The sequence below is a fragment of the Neomonachus schauinslandi genome, chromosome 1, assembly GCF_002201575.2.
Source record: "Neomonachus schauinslandi chromosome 1, ASM220157v2, whole genome shotgun sequence".
Classification (NCBI taxonomy): Eukaryota; Metazoa; Chordata; class Mammalia; order Carnivora; family Phocidae; genus Neomonachus; species Neomonachus schauinslandi.
Genome location: NC_058403.1, coordinates 124,587,726 through 124,608,731, shown reverse-complemented (window position 1 = coordinate 124,608,731; position 21,006 = coordinate 124,587,726). Strand labels below are relative to the sequence as shown.

Sequence of the window (21,006 nt, the reverse complement as noted above, 5' to 3'; positions counted from 1 at the left end):
GGTGCGGGCCGGAGCGGAACAGCCCAATGGCCCAGGAATGCCAGGCATCCAGGTCACCCGCGGCTTCCAGATTAATGGCTCCAGTTAGGAGCCAAGAACAGCCTGGCGCTTCTCGCTCCCCGGGGAGCGGAAACGCCTCCAGGCCGGCCTCCCCCCCCTTCACCCCTCCTCTGCCGGCTCCCAGAGACCTGCCTAGCGACTTCCTTTTTGCGGCAGCATCGCACCCCCAAAGCCTACCCTCTCCTACAGGACACCCCCATTCTGCCTCCTGCCAGGAACCCATCCCCCCAGACTTCCAAGGGCTACACTAAGGGCTGCCCCCTCCCTGTCCTTCCCCACCACCATCACCTCTCTCCAGGGACCCAAAGTCATTGCCACCTTGCTCGGCTCTTTATGGCCTAGCCTACCTCCTGCTCAACCCCCACCCCCCCCCATCCCTTCAGTGTCGTGTCCCCCCATTCGCTGTTCTGGACAGCTCTGTCCAGGGCTCTGGGCTCTGAGCCCTCCTTGAGGAAGGAGGAGGTACTACTAGCCAGAGCTCAGTCCTCAAGCTGCTCCCCGACTTCTGGACACCCCGTACTACCCAGGCCCCTCATACATACTAGGCTTCCTCAAAGCCACCCTCACCAGGACACCAGCCACCCCCATTCCATGTCTCTGCAAAGGCCCAAACACCACTACAGCATAGTAGGAACTTACTGCCTCTCTGTCTAGAAGAGCTTCTTCCTGCTGCTGAGCTCAGGGCTTCCTTGAGTCCCACTCCATGCACCTCCACCTGCGCCATCCCACTGCACCAGCCCCCAGCCATCCCCACAGAGCCTCTCTCTCAGGCCAGTGGGGACTTCCCAGTCACTAGTCTCCAAGGCCAGGGACACCTCTGTTCCCTTGAATCTGTAGTTAGAAGACCCTGCTTCTTTCTCAAGCTCAACCCCTCTCACTTGACCTCTCTGCCCTGGTACCTTCCAGGGCCTGCACCTACCCTCTGCCCAATTCCTGACAGGGGCTTAGCATGGTGCTGCTAATGAACAAATGACTGATTGAATAGACTAGTCAATAGGGAATTCATCCACTGTCTTCCAGAAGCTTTCCACCCTCCCCGTTAGAGGAGCTTCCTAAACCCCTTCTTCAGACTGTACCTGCTGGTTAAGCTCCAGGAACCCACTTGCGGTTGTCTGCGGGGACCCCCACTTGGCCAGCTTGTTATGGCCCAATTGCATCATGCTCCCCAGCTTCTCACATTCCAACTGGGCCCCCCTAACCTTCCCGCTGCCTGGAATGCCCTGGGGAACCCAGCATTCCTTCTCTCTGCTCCCACCTGCCTCCAGGGCTATCCGGCCTCCCCCATTGCCCAGTGCACCTTGAGTTCTGAAGGGTACTCTACAGACATGGCACCACAGCCCAGCAAGTCACTGTGCCACAGTGGTCCCTCTGGTAGCCACTCATCTCTCCAGTAAATACAGAACCAGATCTTATTCTCTGGAAGCCACCCCTCCCAGCCAGGACACTTCAGGGCTGGGTGCAGAGTAGGCACTCAGTAATCCTGTGCTCGAAGCACTGCTCTGACAGCAGGGAGGGCCGATCCTCCTGTGTCCCCTGTCACTGCCACGGTCTCACCACCCACTTATCTGTCCAGGCATCTGAGTGGGAGCCCTACTCACTCTGAGCAAGCAGCTTGGCCACCATGTCCTGACTTCCTGCCTGGGCCTCCTGGGTCTTGGTTGCCAGACGGCGGTTGGCAGATTCCAATCTCTCTGTTTCAAATGAAGGAAAAATGTTTTAAGGAAAGATGTTCGAGTATCAGGTGAAGCTGCCTGCCCGGGTGTCCCCTGGGGTCCTGTCTATGGGGCTGCACCCTCCAAACCAGGGATGGGTTGATAGGGAAGCCCTGGGTGCGCTCAGGGCCTAACGAGGAAGGAGACTCTGGGCCACATGGGTGAGGGTTCCACAAGAGGCTCCAAGGCGTAGGACAGACACAAGCATCCCCCTGTCCAGGTGGCTCCCAAGGAGTTTCAAACTGGCCCCCTTTGAGCCACTTCACACTTCTTTTTGCAGAGGGCAGAGATTCTGAATTCCTCCCTAGACCAGAGGAATCAAGGCCTCTACAGATGCTCGCCACCCCCTCACTCTGGGTGCCCTCTCTCACCTCTAAGATCCCTGTTGAAGTCCTGCAGCCTCCTCATTTCACTGTCCATTTTGTTCCGCATGGTCTTCTCCAGGGCCTCCCGCTTGGAAGAGGCTCTCGTCAGGCTCTCGTGGGCCTCAGAGAGCCTCTGGATTTCACTTTCCAGCTGCAAGAGGCAGACAGGAGAGCTGAAGGAAGGGGAGAGAGCCCAGAGTGTGTGTGGCATCAGCGGCCCATCCACAGGCCCGGGAAGCTCTGCTCTCTCCAGCAGAAAGGGTGCGAGAGGAGAGGATCAAAGGCAACAGCAAAACAATCCAGGGGGCTATAGTGGGACGGTCAGAAGCTTGTGGCCTCCAGAGATGAATCAGACACTAGAACCAGCAAGCAAGGGTCCCCTCAGTTGTGCCAAGGTCCCGATGCTGAGTGAACCAGGGCTGAGTCTCTGGAAGTGGCTGCCTCAGAGGGACTCAACACAGCCTTTCTGCGCCCGACATCCAGAAAGAAGCATTCTGCTTTTGTCCAGGTTCTACTAAGAATCTGAGCCCTGTCGGCCAGGATTGGGCACAAAAAGACGCCAGGATTGGGCACAAAAAGACTCCAGCCGTGTTCTGGGGGGTTGAGCTATCTGGGACACCACGGGACAGTCACAGGAGGCCTGAGGCCACCTGTCAAAGCTGAACGCACACTGCTGGTAAACCTTCACGAAAGGACGGGGCACCAGCCCCCAGCCTGAGCTGCCTCTGGCTGGAGCATTTCCTCCTCTGGCCATCACCGTCCACTGCAGAGGGCCAGCCTGGCCCCAGCTGCCCCTCCCACTTGGCGGCTGGCAGGTTCCGCACGTGCTCCGAGCTGGCCTGGGATTCCAATAAGTAGCCCGTTTTTTCCAAGAGGAGGGGCTTTCGCTTGGGCCAGGGCTGGCCTAGAACAGACTGGCTGTTGTGTGGGGGACACAAAGGGTTCTCTGTGGGAGGTGTCCGCAGGAGGGGGTGTGTGCAGGGAGCTGGTGAATGGGCTCTTTCTAATCACCACTGGCTAGCAACTGCTCACACCCCAGGCCTGCTCTGCTGGCCTTGAGGCTGCTCCCCAGCTGTCCGGAGTCAGCGAGGGAGGGCATGGGAAGGACGAGGGGGTGGGCAGCAGCTCTTCCCCCACCCCGCCCCTCTGGGGCCCCAGCAGGGCCTACCTTCTCCATGCGGCCGGCCTTCTCTGCTGAGCTCTCCAGCTCCCTCTGTAGCCTCTCGTTGTCCCTCTGCAGCCTGGCATTCTCCCTCAGCACAGTCTCCACCTGGGCCAGGTGGGCACCGCCCGAGGCGGCGGCGGCGGCCGGGGTGCTCGCTGGCCCCTCCCCCTCAGGTGCACTGAGGGAGCCGAGGGGGCCGTGGCTGAGGGCAGCTGGGTGTGGCGGCAGGGGCTGCTCCTGGGGCGCCTGTAAGTACTGGTACTGCTGTTGCTGCTGGAGGAACACAGGAGGCACCTGGGCCTGCAGGATCCTGGCGAACAGGACAGACGGTGTTCAGAGGCCGCCCAGACCCCCATGGCTCCCAGCCCTCCTGGCACACTGGGGAGTCTCCACACAACACCAGGCAGTGACCAGTGGCGTCTACCCAAGACCCTCGAGGGCCAAGGGAGCGGGGCTAGCGGGGGTTAACATCAGGATGCTTGTTTCACACCTCGCAGCACTGTGGCCAAGGCCCTGGGGATCAGCCTGAGTAGTCCTGGACCTTATGAGCAACCAGTACTTAAACAAGGCATCTCAAGCAATGCGCACTTGACCTTTCTAATCCACAGAAGGTTCTTTTTGGGTCTGGAGGCCACATCGATCATGACTGAGCACACAGCCACCCAGGCCCCTGGGCCACTTGGTGGCTGTTTGAAGCACCTGCCACTGCAGCACACCCACGTTTTCCTCCCTCCTATTTCGGGTCCCCTCACCCGTCGCAGAAACATTTTTTGAATACTGTGGCTAAGGGCAGAGTGGTGAGATAGATGTCGGGGGGGGGGGGGGGGGGGGGGGGGGGGAGGGGGGGGGGCCAAGAGCCTGAGCTCCCAAGTCTGACAAAATCGGCCCTCAAATCCCCGGGGCGCTGGCATGCCTCTGCTACATCATGAGGGTCAGCATTTCCCGCCGCAAGGGGCTGGCCGGGCCGACAGCACGTGCTCCCGCCATGGCGGCCCATCCTCTACCTCTCCTAGTGGGGACTGCAGCATAGTGTCTGTTTAAAGAGCAAATGTGACCCACACACTGGATTTTCTTGGGCACAGGGGCCCCCGCTGAACCACCGCAATAGCCCGAGTTTAGGGACAATGTTCCACTGGCCTCTTAGCAATGCTGTCATGTCACCCTCAGAGCCCCATTAAGGGAAAGAGCAAAGAGCAAGAGGCATGGGGGTGGAGGTTGGTCACAGAGCCTTTCTGGGGCCGTGGGGCTCCCAAGTGTAGAAGAACAGACTGCCTCCGTTCCACCAGGAATTTTCCAAGTGCCAGATGCTCCACGAGCACTGAATTCCACTCGTGGGTCCATCACCTCAGCACTCTCGCCCTCCCTCCCCGCTATAGCCTCCTTTCTCCTGCTCCCCTGAGGACCCTAGGCTAAAAGAAAAGTCCCTCCCCCAGGTTCCCAATGAACAATCCTTTTGTGATCTCTCTTTCTCTCACCGCCTAAGGTGGAGCTTCCAGGGAGAGCTGAGCAGAGGGTCCCCACTGGAATGTGCAAACTCCCCTGCACTGCTAAATGTGGCATTCTCGGGGTTGCTTCACCAACTTTCTCCCCCTGCACTGGGCCAGGCAGACACAACTGGCATTCTTTGGGGATGACTTAGCTCTGAGAAAGAATAGAGCTTTCCTTTCCCTTCACACTTGCTCTCCATTCCCCTGTTCTGCCCCTCCCTACCCTCCCTTTTTTGTTCTCCTGTGGTCTACTTCCTTTCCACGATATTATCTTTTCCTGACAGGGTTCAATAAGGCTGCTCCAAAAGAAGAAACCCGCGACTCAGCTTCCGAAACTCTCCCTGACCAAGCTCTGAGAAAGGAGCTAAAGTGGGGGAGGGGAGCACGAGAGGTGGAGGTTGGAGAAAACCCACAAGGCTCCATCTTCTGGTTCCTCCATACCAACACCATGGCGTCACTCGTTTCTCGAGAGCAAGGAAAGGCATCTATGCCGGGAAAAGGCCAAACGGTGGGAAAACGGGTGACTAAATGAAGACTCAGCAAGCATGAAGAGAACCAGACTTCGACCTTGAGCCTTCCAGAGGAAAGGAGGCTGCAAATCCTCAGGCCCCTCTGGTGGGGTTTCCGGGACCAGCATGCGGGGAGATGGGGTGTGTGAACTGAGCAGTGTGTGTCCCCTTCTCAGAAGGGGCCAGGCCAAGGGAGAAGCCTGGGGCAGAGCTGCATTTCTAGGAACCAGTATTCCTGCAAACCATCCGGGCTTTCTGCCTCCTCCTGGTCTCCTGCTTCCATTCTTGCCCCTCAGAATCCCTTCTCTCTACCTGCAGCCCAAAGGACCTTTTTAAAGAGGTAAGCCAAGTCGTATCCTCTCAAGGCTTCCCTTCACACTCAGAATCAAACTCTACATTCCCCAGCAGCCTTTTCCGAGCTCCCCAGAAAGGGGCTCGCCTGGACCCCACGTCCTCTTCCCTCAGGGCTCCAGCCACCTGGAGCATAGGAAAGGAAACGCAAAGTAGCAAGAGGGCAGCTCCCACCCTGGTGTAGGACAGGGAGAGGTCTCTAAGGAGGCCATCTGGTCCTTCCTGCCTCCAGTTGGCAGTGCCTCCCACTAACCACAGAAAGCCGACTGTCCACTTGGTCTTAACAATCTCCAGAGGAGGAGGTCCCACCTTCTCCCCACTTAGCTTGGAAACAGTTTGGCAATGATTCCCAACCCTCGTCTTTAGCAAGTTCTTTCAAAAACCTAACCTTTAACCCTCTGCTGTAACTGGTACCCCCTGGGAACCCTAGTTACTTGACTGCTACAGCTAATCACACAATGGCATCCATCTCCAAATGAAAGCAAAAGACACCACTAAGTTCTCCTGTGACCTGGGCTAAGTCCTACTCCTCCAGGCATCAGCCCCTCCTCCTTGGGAAGGAGAGGGGTAGCCAACGTCCTTCCTCCGGTGCTTGCCAGCCATGGCACAAGGTGTTGTCTGGAGGCTCTCCACCCCGGGGGGGCGGAAAGTGCTGGAAGAGAGTCAAGAGCTTTCGAAAGACCAGGCTGGGCAGTTACCTGACTTCGGCATGCTGGAAGTGTGGGTTCCCGCGGGTGCGGTACCGTGGGTCGGTGACAGCGGTGGTGGCCTCATGAGCTAGCATAACGTGTGGGTACTGAGGCGGAGGTCCACAGGGCTCTGGTCCCTCGGTGTGGGGGCCCCTGGATGCGGGGCCCTGCTGATTGCGGGCCAGCTGCGGGAAGCTGTGGGAGGAGCTCATGTGGCTGGGGGCCCGGGCACCGTTCCTCTCCAGGGACAGCTGCAGGAGCCGTTCACTCAGGGAGCGCACATGCCCATGGCGCAGCTCCCGCAGGGCCTCATCCTGACTCCGATGGCCTCCTGGGGCCCCTCGGGGATCCCGGTCCCCCACATGTGGCCGGGGCCCCACCTGCTGGGCCGCATAGTACTGTGAGTGGGCCTTCGCCTCTTCATAGGTGGGCAGCTCCTCACCCTTGCTGGGCTGTGGGCACAGCCGGTAGAGGGTGTTCTCTGCCAGGTGGGTCTCACCGCCCTGGTGCTCCTGGCCCTGGGGTTCCTGCCTTGTGGCTTGTTGCAGCACCTGAGTGTCCTCGGGTGCCAAGATCTCCGCGGAGGCTTGGGGGCTCCCTGTGCCCCCGGCCCCGGCCCCACCCCGCAGGGCCTGCTGTTGGATGGCCAGCAGGGTGCGCGTCTCAGTCAGGTTGCCATAGCGCAGCTGCTCCTGGATGAGGCGGTGCAGGACTGTCCCGGAGGAGTCTTCCAGCGTTCTCATGCTTCCTTGGCTGGCACACACCCGCCTGGACAACGGCCGGTGGCACCTGGCCCCACGGCACCTGGGAAGAGAGAAAGAAGAGCAATGAGGGGGAGCACGCGGGAAAGAGGGCAGGGGGTACTTTCCATTACGGCATGGTCCCAAGCATAGTGGCAGAGAGTGGAGGATCACACAAGGCTCAGTTGCCAGTGCTGCCACCTACTGATTAAGGCAAGTTACCTACCCTTCGAGACTCAGTTTCCCCATCAGAAAAATGTAAAGAATGATGCTTGCCTCATGGAGTTGAAAATGAAGCGAGGCAATGGCTGCCGAGCTCCTGGTGCACTGTAAATCCTGGGCGGAGGCTGTCATTACAGTCATATTCGCGGGGACTTACTAGGCCTACAGACAGACACCAGTCACCTCGAAGGTAATCAATCACCCAGGGACCACAGCCTCCTGCAGTCAGCTTCCCACTGAAAAGGCTGACGAGAGACTCCAGGGCAGGGGTAGCTCAGCTATGACCACTGAGCAGGCCAGTCCAGGGGTAGACAGGGCCCCAGTTTATTGGCAGGTGATAAAGAATGAGTCCAGCCTAGTAGAAGCCCTGGGCAAACAGCCCCCAACCCCCCCTAGAATGCAGCATGCCTGAGCCCTAGCCTTGACACAGTTAACTCACCACTGTCCACCCCCTTTACCATGCTGAACCCTCCCTGTCATGGGATGACCTTGGCAGTGACTCTGCAAGGTGAAAAAATGCATCTGGTTTGGTGAATAAGGGATGAGAGAAGAGAGGCTACCACAGGACCATGGTTTTGTGAAATGAAGCACAAAGAGATCACCCATCGAGGTTTATGGGTCAGTCACACAGTCTGTGTGCTGACAGCAATTGCATGGATGCTCCAGGAAAAACAAAGTATGGCACCATGTCTTTGATTTGATGACTGTCCCTCCTACACACACACACACACACACACACACACACACACACACACACACCTGCTACTTGGAAAAGACCCCCCTGTTCCTCTGCCACATGGGAGTGGGCACTCAGCATCTTGACATCAGTAACACCCATTTGAGCCAACCGGAGGAGTAAGGGAGCAAGAAAGAGGCTCTTGGTTGCAGGGACCTGAGGCTGGGGGCTGGAAGCCTAAAGTGCAGGGAGTATCTCCTGAGGAAGGTATTCCCTTCTGAGCTTGGGCTCTCAGTGGCTCATGTCCTGGAAGGCTGCCCCCCTCACCCGGCTTCCTTCCTGGCTGCCCAGAAACGAGGAGAGGGAGATGAGTCTGGAAGGCATCTCTGTCCCCATCCTTCTTGGCACCCAATCATGCCGCCCCCTCTCCCTACACACAGTAGGTGTGGAGATGCCAAGACTCCAGAGTTACCGGAGGCAAAACAAACTGGAATCAATTCGCCCTAGAGTTTCAGCCGCGGGGCATTTCCTAAAGTAATCAGTCTGGGCTGACTCCCGCTGAGAACGACGGGGCGGGGGTGGGGAGGTGAGGGAATGCAGAGTTTTCTGGACAGATTCCTGGTCTGCTCCCCGCAGCAATGTGCCTGGGAGCGGGGAGCACCTCCGGGGCCTCTCAGCCGAGTCTGCCCCCGTCAGACCCCTCAGATGCACACTCTTTCGGCGGAGCCGTTACTAAAATCCGGGACCACGACCCCAGCCGTGCACCTTTGCTGCACCAGCGCACCCGGCTCCCTGCAACCATCCCCCCCACCCTTCCTAAGTAAGCACGCAACTCTGGCTCTCGCTGGGGCTCACGCTCGCCTAAGGAACCCAGACGAGGGGCTCTAAGTCAGATTGCATCCCAGCCCGGGATCCCGCTCTACCCGGACTCCAAGCCGACCACGAACACCCGGAGGCCGCCGGTGCGCCCAGAGCGAGCAGCGGAGGGTAGCCGGTAGCCCACGGAGTTCTTTAAGCGTCGCGGGTCCGCCTCCCTCCCGGCCTCCCGAGCCCTCTTTGTTTTCCAAATGCTCCAACGCTGACGTCACCGGGCTGGACGGCCGGCTGCATTCTTTCTAAGTGAGAGCCATTCCGTGGCTCCAGAGAGGATTTTCCAAGGAAGACAAAGAGGAGTTCTTGGACTAGTTGGGGGCAAAGACACCTGTAACCCCCACCTAACCAGTTCAACCCCAGGGCCCTGCAACTTGAACGCGAAGCGGCGCCTCCTGCCCTGTTCCGCGCCCCTCTCCCCAGCCCACGACCCAAAACACAGGACCCCGCTCTCCCCAAAGGCTGCCCCCTCCCCCCGCCCCAGGGGACCGGCGCGCCAGCGAGAGCCCCCGCCCCAGGCCCACCGCCCGGCGCCCGCAGCGAGGAACTGACTGGGCCGCCTTTGCGGCTTCCTCGAAAGGGCGCACTTCACGCTGAGGACGCTTGGTGCGTCGGGCTCCCGCTCCGGGAAAAGGGTGGGCTGCGCGGGGGCTCTGGCTCCGGCCGGACGCCTCTCTCCGCGCCCGCGCGCTCCCCGAAGCGCCCAAGCCGCCTTCCTTACCGCTGCGGCCCGCGGGTGCTCGGCGTAGTCAGACCCGACGACCCGGCCCGACCCGGCCCGGCTCAGCTCGGCGGCGGAGGTGTGCACTCGGCGGTGGCGCCGACGCTCTGGCCGCTCGGGCCCCAGCGCGCAAACCCCAGGGTCGGCCCGCGCCGGAGGCGGCTGCTATGCCAGGAATGTGAGAGTTTCAGGTTCCCCCTCGGGATCAAAGCGAACCACAAATAACCTCTCAGCGCGCCGCCCTCCTCCGCCCTCCTCCGCCCTCCGCCTCCTCCCGCTCCCTCCTCCCGGCCCCCACCTTCCTCCCGGGAGGCGGCGCTGCGGACCCGGCGGCCGGCCCCTGAGCTCCGTTCCCGGGCGGCCCAGGGCCCTCCGGGACGCCCTGCGCCTCTCCCGCCTCCCCCACCCCACCGCCGCGCTTTGCTCCGGGGCTACTGGGGACGAATTAATCCGCTCGGCCATTACCGTCCCCGCCTTCCACTCACTGCTTCATCCCTATCCGCGGAACGACCCCCGAAGATGGACAGTCGCGTGTCCCTGAGGGGTTCTGGGTTTTGCTGCGGGAGAGGGGCTCGGGGGTTGTGTGTGTGTGTACACAAGGGGAGGAAGACTGCAAAGATGTCCGTACCTGCCTGCCTGGCGTGTGTGTGCGTGTGTGTGCCTGGCGTGTGTGTGTGTGTGTACGCGAGGGGAGGAAGACTGCAAAGATGTCCGTACCTGCCTGCCTGCCTTGGACCCCAGCCCCGGCGAAGAGAAGACTGCTCCCAGCTCCAGCCGCTCCCTAACCCCCACTGCTTTCACCGCCAGCGGCAACCTTTGAATTGCCCTGTTACTGTTTACCAACACCTTCGCCAGATCCTTTAGGGCCTGTCTCCACAGGAAGTGTGAATCTGGGTTGAAAATCTTCCGGTTAATTTGATCCACCTAACCCACTGAATCACCCGCCGCCAGGCGCTCTGTCCAGTTCTTCTGGAAAAAGGTACTAATCGGCACCCCTAAATTCACGCAGAGCGCACGGTGTGCCACCACCCGCTTTTCCCCTCGTCCTGCCTGTCAGCCCTCCCAAATCATCCTGCCAGGGAGTTCTGTTATCATCCCTGTGTTATACACGAGGAAACCAAGGCTCAGGGAGGTTGATTAGCTTGCCCCAGGGTCACACAGAGCAGAAGTTGATGAAGCCAGGTAACCACAGCCTGCTCAGTTTTTCATTCTCAAAACCCTTCTGTTGCCACCAGGATCCAGGCTCCCTATAAAGGGACAGGACAGACCCTGGGAACCCTCCTCTCTCCATTCCAGTCTCTTCTTTATTTCCCCCTACACCCCTGCCAGTCAGGGACCTTCCCTGACTGCTATTCTTTATCTGGATGAAGTGCTTTCCTCTGCCCTTCGGACCCTTACTCCCCCACTATCCACTCAGCCAGTCCATCTGTGCTGGTACACACCTCTTCAGACCCGCCCTCCCCACCTGCCTTTCTCCTCTATGCCCACAGTTCAGGGTGCCATTCCTGAGCCCTGATCACACTGGGCCTCCCAACATCCGCGCGTGGGGGACTCAGGCCCCTGTCCGCTGGGAGAGTCAAGGCTGAGTCCTACCCCCCAGTAGGGTCCTCTCCTCCTTCCCTCACCATGAAGTTTACAAGTCCCAGATCTGCTGGAGTGACCAGAGACAAGAAAACTTTGTGCATTCAAAGAGCTATTTACTAGCCAGGGACATTGTTAATTTTTAATAAATCCCTCCCCGAAAATGTGTATATTTGTGTGTGTGATTTACTTGTTAGCCAAATATTGCATTGCAAATAGTGATTGGCTCTGAGACAAAGGAGAAAATAAGTCATTTGTGTCAAGCTAAGGGATATTTGGCCATCTAAGGATCATCTCACAAAGAGAAGCTAAGGCCAATATGCCTCTGTCCCAAGTAGATACACTTGGTAGAAATTTTAGAAATGAAAAGGAAGAGAGAAGAAGAGGTCCCCAGATGGCCTTACCCCTTGGACAGCATTCTTCCTGGAGACACTTGGTGGAGGTATGAGAGTAGGCGGGGACATGTGCACTCTGGGGTTGCAAAATCAGGGGAAAGGTCATATGGTACAGTCTGGTCTTTCAGGGACATTTGGGGGGGGCACCTGACAAAATGCTTGATAAACATTCTTTTTTTTTAAAGATTTTATTTATTTATCCCTAAGAGTCAGAGAGGCAGAGGGAGAAGCAGGCTCCCCGCTGAGCAGGGAGCCTGATGTGGGACTCGATCCCAGGACCCTGGGATCATGACCTGAGCCAAAGGTGGATGCTTAACCATCTGAGCCACCCAGGTGCCCCTTGACAAACATTCTTGAGATGGTTGCAGAAAGGGGCTGCTCAAGGCAGCTAGGGTCAAGGAAGGACCTCTTGGAGTGGGTAAGCCTGCGGCAGACCTAAATGCGCCTCCGTGAGTGCTCACCTCTGTGTCCCAGAGCCACAGGAGCAGGGAGGAATCCCAAAACCTGGCTGGGAAATTTACACGCATTTCTTCTCCCTCTTCCTCCTCCTCCTCCTTCTTCCTTTTCCTCCTTGTCCTCTTCTCCTCCTTCTCCTTCCTTTCTCCCCCTGCCTATAAGAAGGATGGAGGGCAGGGCTTCCCCAGGCAGGGCAGAGCCGGGGGCCTCAGGGAAGTTTGCCTGAGCTGGTTGCCACACTGGCTCTGTGCAAGGTGGTTGGGTGAAAGGGTCAGCACAGCTCCGAAGTGCCAGAGGCAGGTGTGCACAGGCGGGCACTGGGTTGGCCAGCTGGCTAGTCTGTACATCTTCACTTACAGGAGGGGAAGAGAGGCTCGCCTAGTGAGCCAGTATTTTCTTCCTCCCAGCTTTGTGCCTCCCCACCTATCTTGTCCCCTTCTCTCTTACAGCCCTCCCCCTGCAGTAATGATTCTTCCCAGATGACAGTGTGGCTGGCTCGGTCTGGAATCCTGCCCAGGAAAGATGTAGACCCAGTTCTCAGAGTCAGCCAGTCTTGATGCCTTTGCTCTGGAGAGTTCAGCTCCTACGGGCGTGGTTGCATCATAGGTATGTGCAGGGCTTAGTGAGGGATCCTCCTTAGCCTAGGCCTGGCTCCGGCTTGGGTCTGTGCCTGTGATATGGCCTCAGTCTGGCATTGTGTCCTGACCTACCAAACAGGTAGGTCAAAACCTTCATAGGCAGGTTTTGAGCTGGGCTGTAACAGCCATGGAACTGGGAAGAGAATGGTCTCTTCATTTCCCAAAGGGTTGATTGGTGGAGGAGAGGCTCCAGGGCCCAGGTGGCAACATCAAAGGAAGACTCTGCTAGTTGTGAATTCTCTCTGCCTGTCTCCCCTGGACACTTCCTTTGGCAGGTTATGGGAAACAGGAAGCCCACCAGAATCTGGAGCAGGTAGCAAATTCACGGGAAGAACCTAGACATTGGCATGGGAGTTCCAATGCTCCAGTTCCAAGAGCCAAGCTAAGAGCCTTCTTCTCTTTGTTCTTCTGCATTCCTCCTTCTCTGTGCCCTCCCCCATCTGCGTTTTTCCCCCAACCCTCTCCTACCACCCCCTTCCCTTCCATTCCAGGTATCAAGGCCCAGAATCTCCATCAGGCATGGGTAGCCTCACAGAGTCTGTGTGTTTGGGTGATTAATTCCTCCAGACTCAGAGCATCATTGAAATTAAGCCTCACAATGGTTGAGGAGAGTGCTGTCCTAAAAAATGGAGGAGACCTGACTTTCCAAACTGCACATATCACTTGAGCCCCTAGTCTTCCTCTGTGCCCCTTGACTTCTGATGTTCCTGCAGGCCCAAGGCTGGGATGATTCCTGCAGGGGGTACAGTCCCACACTGGGGAGGGAGCGATGAACACTGGGCCCATCTCGTCCCCCTGCTCTGGGGGCTGTAACAGCCCAGAACCTCCACAGTCCTCAGGCCTGTGAATAAACAGATAAACCGCAGGAGTGTACCCCTCAGTTTTTTCTTACCTGAGCAGCCATCACGCTGGGGCCGGGGATCTAAGAACGGACACATTCAAGACAGTAAAGAAGGGAAGATCATTCTGAAATATTGATGTGACCCCAAATACCTGCCTTTTCTGCAAAGCGACCTCGTACTGAGGGGGTACCGGTTTGGTGGACGTGCAGCTGCTACTTGGAAAGACCCTCTCTGTTATTGGGCAAGAGGCTGCAGGGCATGTAAAGAGCCCCCTCCCCCCACCCTGGGGGCTTGCAGGGTCGTTGTAGAAAAGAGCCCAGGGCAGGTTTCTGTGGCCTTTGGGGCAGGGCCAGTGTGATGAAAGGGTGCCCCCTAGTGAACCTCAATTCCAGCTGCTTCGGTTAGCTCCTCCCAGGGCTCCCAAGGTGAGTCTTGGGTACCTGAGAAGGGTCGAGGGGGGTTGTTTGGAACAGGGTTTCATACAGGGGACAGGTGCCTCCCAGGCTCCTCCAAGAATGGATGAATAGCTCTAGTTGTGTTTCTGAGCTTTCCTCCTATTTCAGCCTCTCCTGGGCTTTTGCATGGTCCTTAAAGAAATACCATCCATCTTTAACACAAACAACCTTAAATCATTGACAATGGGAAAATATCTTGCATTTACTCACCTATTCACCTTTTCATGCATTTCTTTTCTGTATCTCATGTATTCATTCTACAATTTCCTGAGCACCTGCTCTGAGCCAGGCCCTATGAATGGAAGGAGGTCTCCCTCCTTGCTGATGTACAGGTCACTGGGTGCAGGGGAGAAGGAGGGTAGTACTCTAGAGAGTGGAGAGTTCCATCTTGAAAGAAGGTACTATGCACACAGGGAAGGTGTCATGGCAGGCTTCCTGGAGGAGGTGCTTCTTGAGCTGAAGGCCAAGATGTACTGTGAAGTGTCTTCCCCAGGCTGGTATATGGGCAACTTGCACTTTCTAGTGCACAGACTCCCTGGTTCACTAAAACAGAAGCAGGAAATGATGAGCCACTGAGCTCCAGCCACCCATATGTGCTTCTCCAGGAGTAATCCTGGGAAGGAGGGATTACAAAGAGACACTTTGTGCTGTATACATGCCAAAACATCAAATTGTGTACTTTAAATAGGTGGTGTTTATTATTGTAACTATACTTCAATAAAAAAGAAAAAAAATTTAAAAAGTCAAAGAGTACTATACTGTAAAAAGCAGTGCCCTGTTCCACTCTTTCTTCATCAAGTTCCATTCCCAAGAGACAACCACTTTTAAGTCTTATGTGTTCTATCATTTAAACCTAAATTTAAAAAATAGACTTCTTTATTTCATGGTGTTTCTGTTTTAGGTATTATCTACTATTTCCTACTATGGAAGATTAGTATATAGCTCTCTTACACACCACACCGGACACACACACACGCACACTTTTCCTCCTCCATACTCTCTTTAAAAAAAATTTTTTTTTTTAAAGATTTAATTTTTAAGTAATCTCTACACCCAACATGGGGCTCAAACTCACAACCCTGAGATCAAGAGTCACACGCTTCACCGACTGAGCCAGCCAGGTGCCCCTCTTCCTCCATTCTCTTGATGCGGCCACATGCCATGTTTTGGTTAAATTACTATTCAGTGTTTATATGATTGTGACTATTGAAATAGTATTAATAGCTGAACCACATGCTGTGCCATGTTTCTTACACACCTTTTGTTTTTATTGGAGTTAAATATCTGTCTCATTCTTCATTTTCTTGGTGTGCTGCATATTTAGCATTAACTTGTGCCCAAACGGACAAACAGAATCCTAAAATTCCATTCCATGTTTTTTTCCTTTGTTCTGGGCCCTTTGTGGGCCCTGCAGTCTGGCACCTTGTGTCCTTAAGTGCTGAGTAGTTTCCCGCATGATTTTGTTGTTACTGTTCTCCAATGTAACTGTTCTCTTTTTTGGAACTCCAGTTGTTTGGATGTTAGAACTCACAAAACAATTCTCTAAATTTTAAGTGATTTTTTTCCCCCTGTTATCTTTTATTTTTCTGGGAAATTTCAACCCTTCTCTATTTTTGCTATCATTTTTAATTTTCAAGAGCTGTCAGTGTTCCCTTTTATAATATCATCTTGTTTCATGAATTAATTATCTTCTCATATCTCTCCGGGAGTAGTAATTATAATGAAAATTGTTTTCTTATTCCAATCTTCACATTATCTCTGTTTCCTTGGAGTTCATTTTTTTCTGTTTGTTTGTTTTGGTCTCTGTTTCTCGTAGTTAAGGCTTCCCTCAAACGACTTTGATTCTTGGCTGTCTGGTCCTATTTAAGAAGGAGGCATTTAATGGCTGATGGAAACCCCGTGTGGATGCAGAGCTGGTTTCTTGGAGGGTCTCACAAAAAAAGGATGGGATAAGGTTCTGGGTTTGATGATGGGGACCCCCAAATAGAAGAATATGTACGTCATTTTTCTTGGGCCAGTCAGTTTCCCAGTGAAGGACCCTCCCAGTCTCCTACCTGGAGGCTGAAAGCCTGGCAGTCAGTGTTTTGAGAGCAGAACAGGGAAGAGAAGCCAAAGGGGGTTGGGAGGAGAGGGCTATGCCAGACTCCCCCCCGGCCCCCAACACGCCACCTTCAGTCTCTCCAGTTTAGCAGCAGAGGTGGAGGGAGGAGAGTGGTACAGAATATGGTGCCGATCTTCTCATGTGGCAAGGGAGGGGACCTCCTCTTCATAAAGCTTTCAACCAGCCCGCCTGGTTTCAGCCTCACACTTGCTCCTGTCTTGGAGGTGTTCAGTGGCTCCATATGCTAAGATTGTTCGAGGCTCTGCTGAGCTTGCTTCTTCCCCTCCCCAGATCCTCAGCTGTGGGGAGAAAGCTAAACCCTCATCTGTCTGCATTCCATTTTCCAGAATTTTGTTGACATCCTCTCCTGCTCTCTCTCCTCTGATGACTTCTTTTGCTGAGGGGTCAGGCTTCTTCCTTTCCTCTCTTTCCTGCCCAGTCGGCAGGTTTGAGCAGAGTCAGCGTGAAGGTGCACTCTCTCCTCCCCATTTGGTTGGACTCAGCCTCCTCTTGATTTTTCTCACTGAGGTGGCTCGTTCCAGACCTTGTCAGGACTGGTGTGGGCACTCGGGCAGGAAGCTGGCAAGCACACGGTTGTTCAACTGGTTCTACGACTGACTTCAGGGCTTGCTTTCCCTGCTGTGAGCTGGGTTCCCAAACAGCTGCCCAGGGTAAGCCTGGGGTCAGGATGCTTCTGTGACGGCTGTCCTTTGGGTGACGTATGGTACTCTGCTACCCCGCTACTGCAAGGCTGCCACCAAGACCTTGCAAATAGACTTGAGGCTTTTTCAGTTTGAGGGGAAATTGAGGTCCAGGGCTGAGCCGTGGTTCCAGGAGGCATGTGGTACCCCCTTTCGATGCCACCTTACCTTCACCAGACCTGGGTATCCGGGACAAGGACAAGGCTCGCTTCCACTCTTGCCCCCTTTGTCTTGGTGCATTCACAGGAGAGGGTGACTGGCAGAACACCGCCTCTCCCAGGCCCACCTTGACTGGCTCCTGAGGGCAGAGTCTCGGGCATTTCGACCCCATTGAACAGTTCTGTTGTTTGACTGGGCAGGGCCCTGGAGTCACTGGGAAGGCATCATAATGTCTGGCTTATTTTGTGCAGAGGCTCTCGCGGTGTGCTGTGTGGGTGTTGGCTCTGTGCGGTGCTCCCCAAAACCTGAGGTCGGATGTGCTAGAGAGATTCCGTAAACAGTGTTCTTCCCTTAGAGATTCACAATTGCAGCAGTCTATAGGAAGTGTCTAAAAATTCCTGCAGAAAAGCAACCATATAGTTTGTTTAAGACACCCACACAAGCAAGGCTAACAAAAATTAGACTGATCTTGGGAGGTATCAGGCGTAGGCAAATCAGAGTATAGAGGGGCGCCTGTGTGGCGCAGTCGTTAAGCGTTTGCCTCCGGCTCAGGTCGTGATCCCAGGGTCCTGGGATCGAGCCCCGCATCGGGCTCCCTGCTCCGCGGGAAGCCTGCTTCTCCCTCTCCCACTCCCCCTGCTTGTGTTCCCTCTCACTGTGTCTCTCTCTGTCAAATAAATAAATAAAAAATCTTAAAAAAAATAAAATTAAAAAAAAATCAGAGTATAGAGTCTATCATCCTGGTGGAAAAGAAAAGAGCTCCAGAGCTGGAGACAGGGACAACGCAGCCCACATTTAGTTTAGTCCTTGCTTAAACTCTGTTGGAAGCCCAGTGGGTCTCGGCTGCCTGGCCTGCTTCTTCATATCCTTTTGGCAAACCCTTCTCTAACTCCAGCCCAGACCCAAAGTGGCTGCTGGTGGAGGAGGCATGAAAACCAGTACTGGGACACAGGAGTGACCCTGGAAAGGCACAAGGAGTTTCCTCTGAGGTCAGAGGAACATAGGTACATTGGCTGCAGGAAGGAGAAGGCAAGAAGATAGAGAGGCAGAGACCTCCCATAAGTTCTCCCGAGGAGAGCTAATGTCCCCTGTATATTCCAGACCTCTCCTTTTGGGTCATTGTCCTCTAAAGGTGCTGCCAAGAAAGCCATCTCATCTCAGTGAGGAACAACTGGCCAAGGCAGGAAGGTCCAGGGTACTGGTAGGGATGGAGGTGTGGTGGGGTGGAGGGGTGGGGTATGGCAGAGCTGAGGGCAGAGCCCCTGGTCTCTGCAGCTGGGAAGTGGTGCAATTACTGGATCACAGGGTAGTTGCTGAGACGGGGCCAGCTGTCCCTCGCACCTCTGCTGCCACTGCCCCCAGGGCCCCCAAAACCCCTGTCGATGCCACAGTCAGGAGACAAGGGACAGGCTCAGCCCAGGCCTTCCAAGATGGGAGGGGGAGGCAAGTCTTCTGGGGCTCCTTTCCCTTTCCTTTCCTTCCACGCTGCCTTCAGCTCCTGCTGTTCCTGCATGTCACCCTGATGGGCATTTCCTGGAGAGGGAGGGGTGGGCCTGGGAGGTGCTGACAGCAGCAACTCAGGGAGCCTCCCCCTGTACTTGGGGGAGAAAGACAAGCCTGCCTCTCCTCTTCTGTAAAACCAGCATCGTACGAGAACCTACCTCAGACAGAGGGTTGTTGGGAGCATGAGATGGAACATTCTTTCTAATGGCATCCAGGATGTGCACGGAATAATACCTTCTCCACAGAGCAGTTCTCTAGATTCTCACCTCACAGAAGTTAGCAGTGGGGCCTCCCACAGGCCACCTTCCCCCTCGCTAAGACTCAAGGGCGGTTCTGCAGCAAGCAACAGCCTCGGCCAAAGCCATTCACGAGGACAAGTTTTATCCCTCCCGAATCTTTCCTCTTGCTTTGGCACAAGCCGATTGAAACATTTAACCTTGTCATTTGTCCCCTACTCACTCCCTTCAGATCTTTTATCAAATATCATCTTCCAGCATGACCTTCCCTGATTGTACTGAATAATCATTATTTATATTGCAACCTACCCCATTCCCTGTTCTCTTCCTTCCACTTTTTCCTCCAGCAACTTTTTGCCTTTCTACATGCATTTAATCTCACGTATGTATTTGCTTATTGTTTGTCTCCCTTACTAGAATGTAAACTGCGCTAGGTTGGGGAGTTTTGTGTTCTGTTCATCGCCGTATCCCTGATGGCTAGGGCAATGTTTGGCACATAGTAGGTGCTGTGTAACTACTGTTGAATGAATGGAATAAACTCATGGATAAACATAATGGCAATATGGCAAATAAACAATATGGCAAGATCCATATTGTTTTATAATTGTAGGCTGCCTACAAGAATTCATACCCTCCCCCCCAACTCATTTAAGTTGCTTATAAAGCACTATAGTAACATCCTTTTGGTTGTAAGATGGGCACTTATGGGGTATTTGTGTGACTGGTCTCAATCCATTAAACTCCCCTGAGGTTTAATCGGTCTAAGTGGCCTCTGCTCTTAGAGTGAGATCACACTGGGCTCGTTAGAGGCTTTACATGGTACACAACCCAGTGGGTTTAATTCGTTTAAAGTTAGTATCTGACGTTGAGTGAGTTTTGCAGATGTAATGTCCTAAACCTTGTGTATCAGGGATTGTTCTTGGGTGTGAATATTAGACACCACACGAAGAGTGGCTTAAACAAGTTAGGGATTTATTTTATTTTATTTTTATTGAAGTAGAGTTGAAATACAGTGTCATATTGGTTCAGGTGTACAAACTTCACAGTGATTTGACAATTCTATGCAGTGCCCTATGCTCACCATCTGTCACCATACAACATTATTACAGTATCTTTGATCATATTCCCTATGCCCTACTTTTCATCCTCTTGAATTATTTATTTTATAACCTCTTAATTTCTTTCACATATTTCAGCCATTCCCCTAATCCCTTCCCCTCTAGCAATGACCAGTTTATCCTCTGTTTTTTGTTTGTTTGTTTGTTTGTTTAGATTCCACATATAAGTGAAATCATATGGTTTTTGTCTTCCTCTATCTGACTTATTTCACTTAGCATAACACCCTCTGGGTCCATCGATGTCACAATGGCAAGATTTCATTCTTTTTTATGGCTGAGTAATATTCCAGTGTGTGTGTGTGTGTGTGTGTGTGTGTGTGTGTGTGTGTATCACATCTTCTTTATCCATTCATCTATGGATGGACACTTGGGTTGCTTCCATAACTTGGCTATTGTAAAAGAAAATGCCATAGGGCACCTGGGTGGCTCAGTCGGTTAAGCGTCTGCCTTCAGCTCAGGTTATGATCCCAGGGTCCTGGGATGGAGCCCTGCATCGGGCTCCTTGCTCCATGAGTCTGCTTCTCCCTCTGCCCCCCTGCTCCCTCATCACTCATGCATGCATAGGTGTGCAACGCTCTCTCACCCTCAAATAAATAAATTTTAAAAATCTTTAAAAAAATGCAGCAATAAACACAAGGGTGCATATATCCTTTTGAATTAGTGTTTTCGGTTTTTTGTTTTTTTTTTTTTAAGATTTTATTTATTTGACAGAGACACAGCAAGAGAGGGAACACAAGCAGGGGGAGTGGGAGAGGGAGAAGCAGGCGTCCCGTGGAGCAGAGAGCCCAATGTGGGGCTTGATCCCAGGACCCTGGGATCATGACCTGAGCCGAAGGCAGACGCTTAACGACTGAGCCACCCACGTGCCCTGTTTTCGTTTTCTTTGGGTAAATACCCAGTGGTGAAATTCCTGGATCACATGGTATTTTTAATTTTTGAGGAACCTCCATACTGTTTTCCACAGTGACTATGCCAATTTACATTCCTACCAACAAAGAGTGCATGAGGGTTCCCTTTTCTCCTGGCACAGAAATAAACACATAGACCAACTGAACAGAATGGAGACCCCAGAAATAAGCCCATGCATATATGGTCAATTAATCTATGACAAAGGAGACAAGAATATACAATGGGGAAAGACAGTCTCTTCAACAAATGGTGTTGGGAAAACTGGACAGCCACATGCAAAAGAATGAAACTGGACCACTTCTTATACCGTACACAAAAATAAACTCAAAATGGATTAAATCCCTA

General features: G+C 54.1%; 1 protein-coding gene across 5 annotated transcripts in view; it reads right to left on the bottom strand.

Moving 5' to 3' along the window:
* The window catches only part of AMOTL2 (angiomotin like 2), an 18,290-nt gene extending 7,949 nt beyond the window's left edge, over positions 1–10,341 (bottom strand). For 2 of the 5 annotated variants that reach the window (XM_021678886.1, XM_044915581.1), the window contains exons 1-5: positions 10,285–10,341; positions 6,348–7,142; positions 3,306–3,612; positions 2,144–2,288; positions 1,659–1,751 (exon numbers count right to left, since the gene is read on the bottom strand). In XM_021678886.1, the coding sequence (XP_021534561.1) occupies positions 1,659–1,751; positions 2,144–2,288; positions 3,306–3,612; positions 6,348–7,081 (1,279 nt within the window). In that variant the 5' untranslated portion in view covers positions 7,082–7,142; positions 10,285–10,341. Of the gene's footprint in view, positions 1–1,658; positions 1,752–2,143; positions 2,289–3,305; positions 3,613–6,347; positions 7,144–8,899; positions 8,967–9,567; positions 9,658–10,284 lie in introns of those variants that run through there. The other 3 variants (XM_021678885.1, XM_021678887.1, XM_021678889.2) reach the window with 3 other exon arrangements.
* Positions 10,342–21,006: the final 10,665 nt, after the last annotated feature.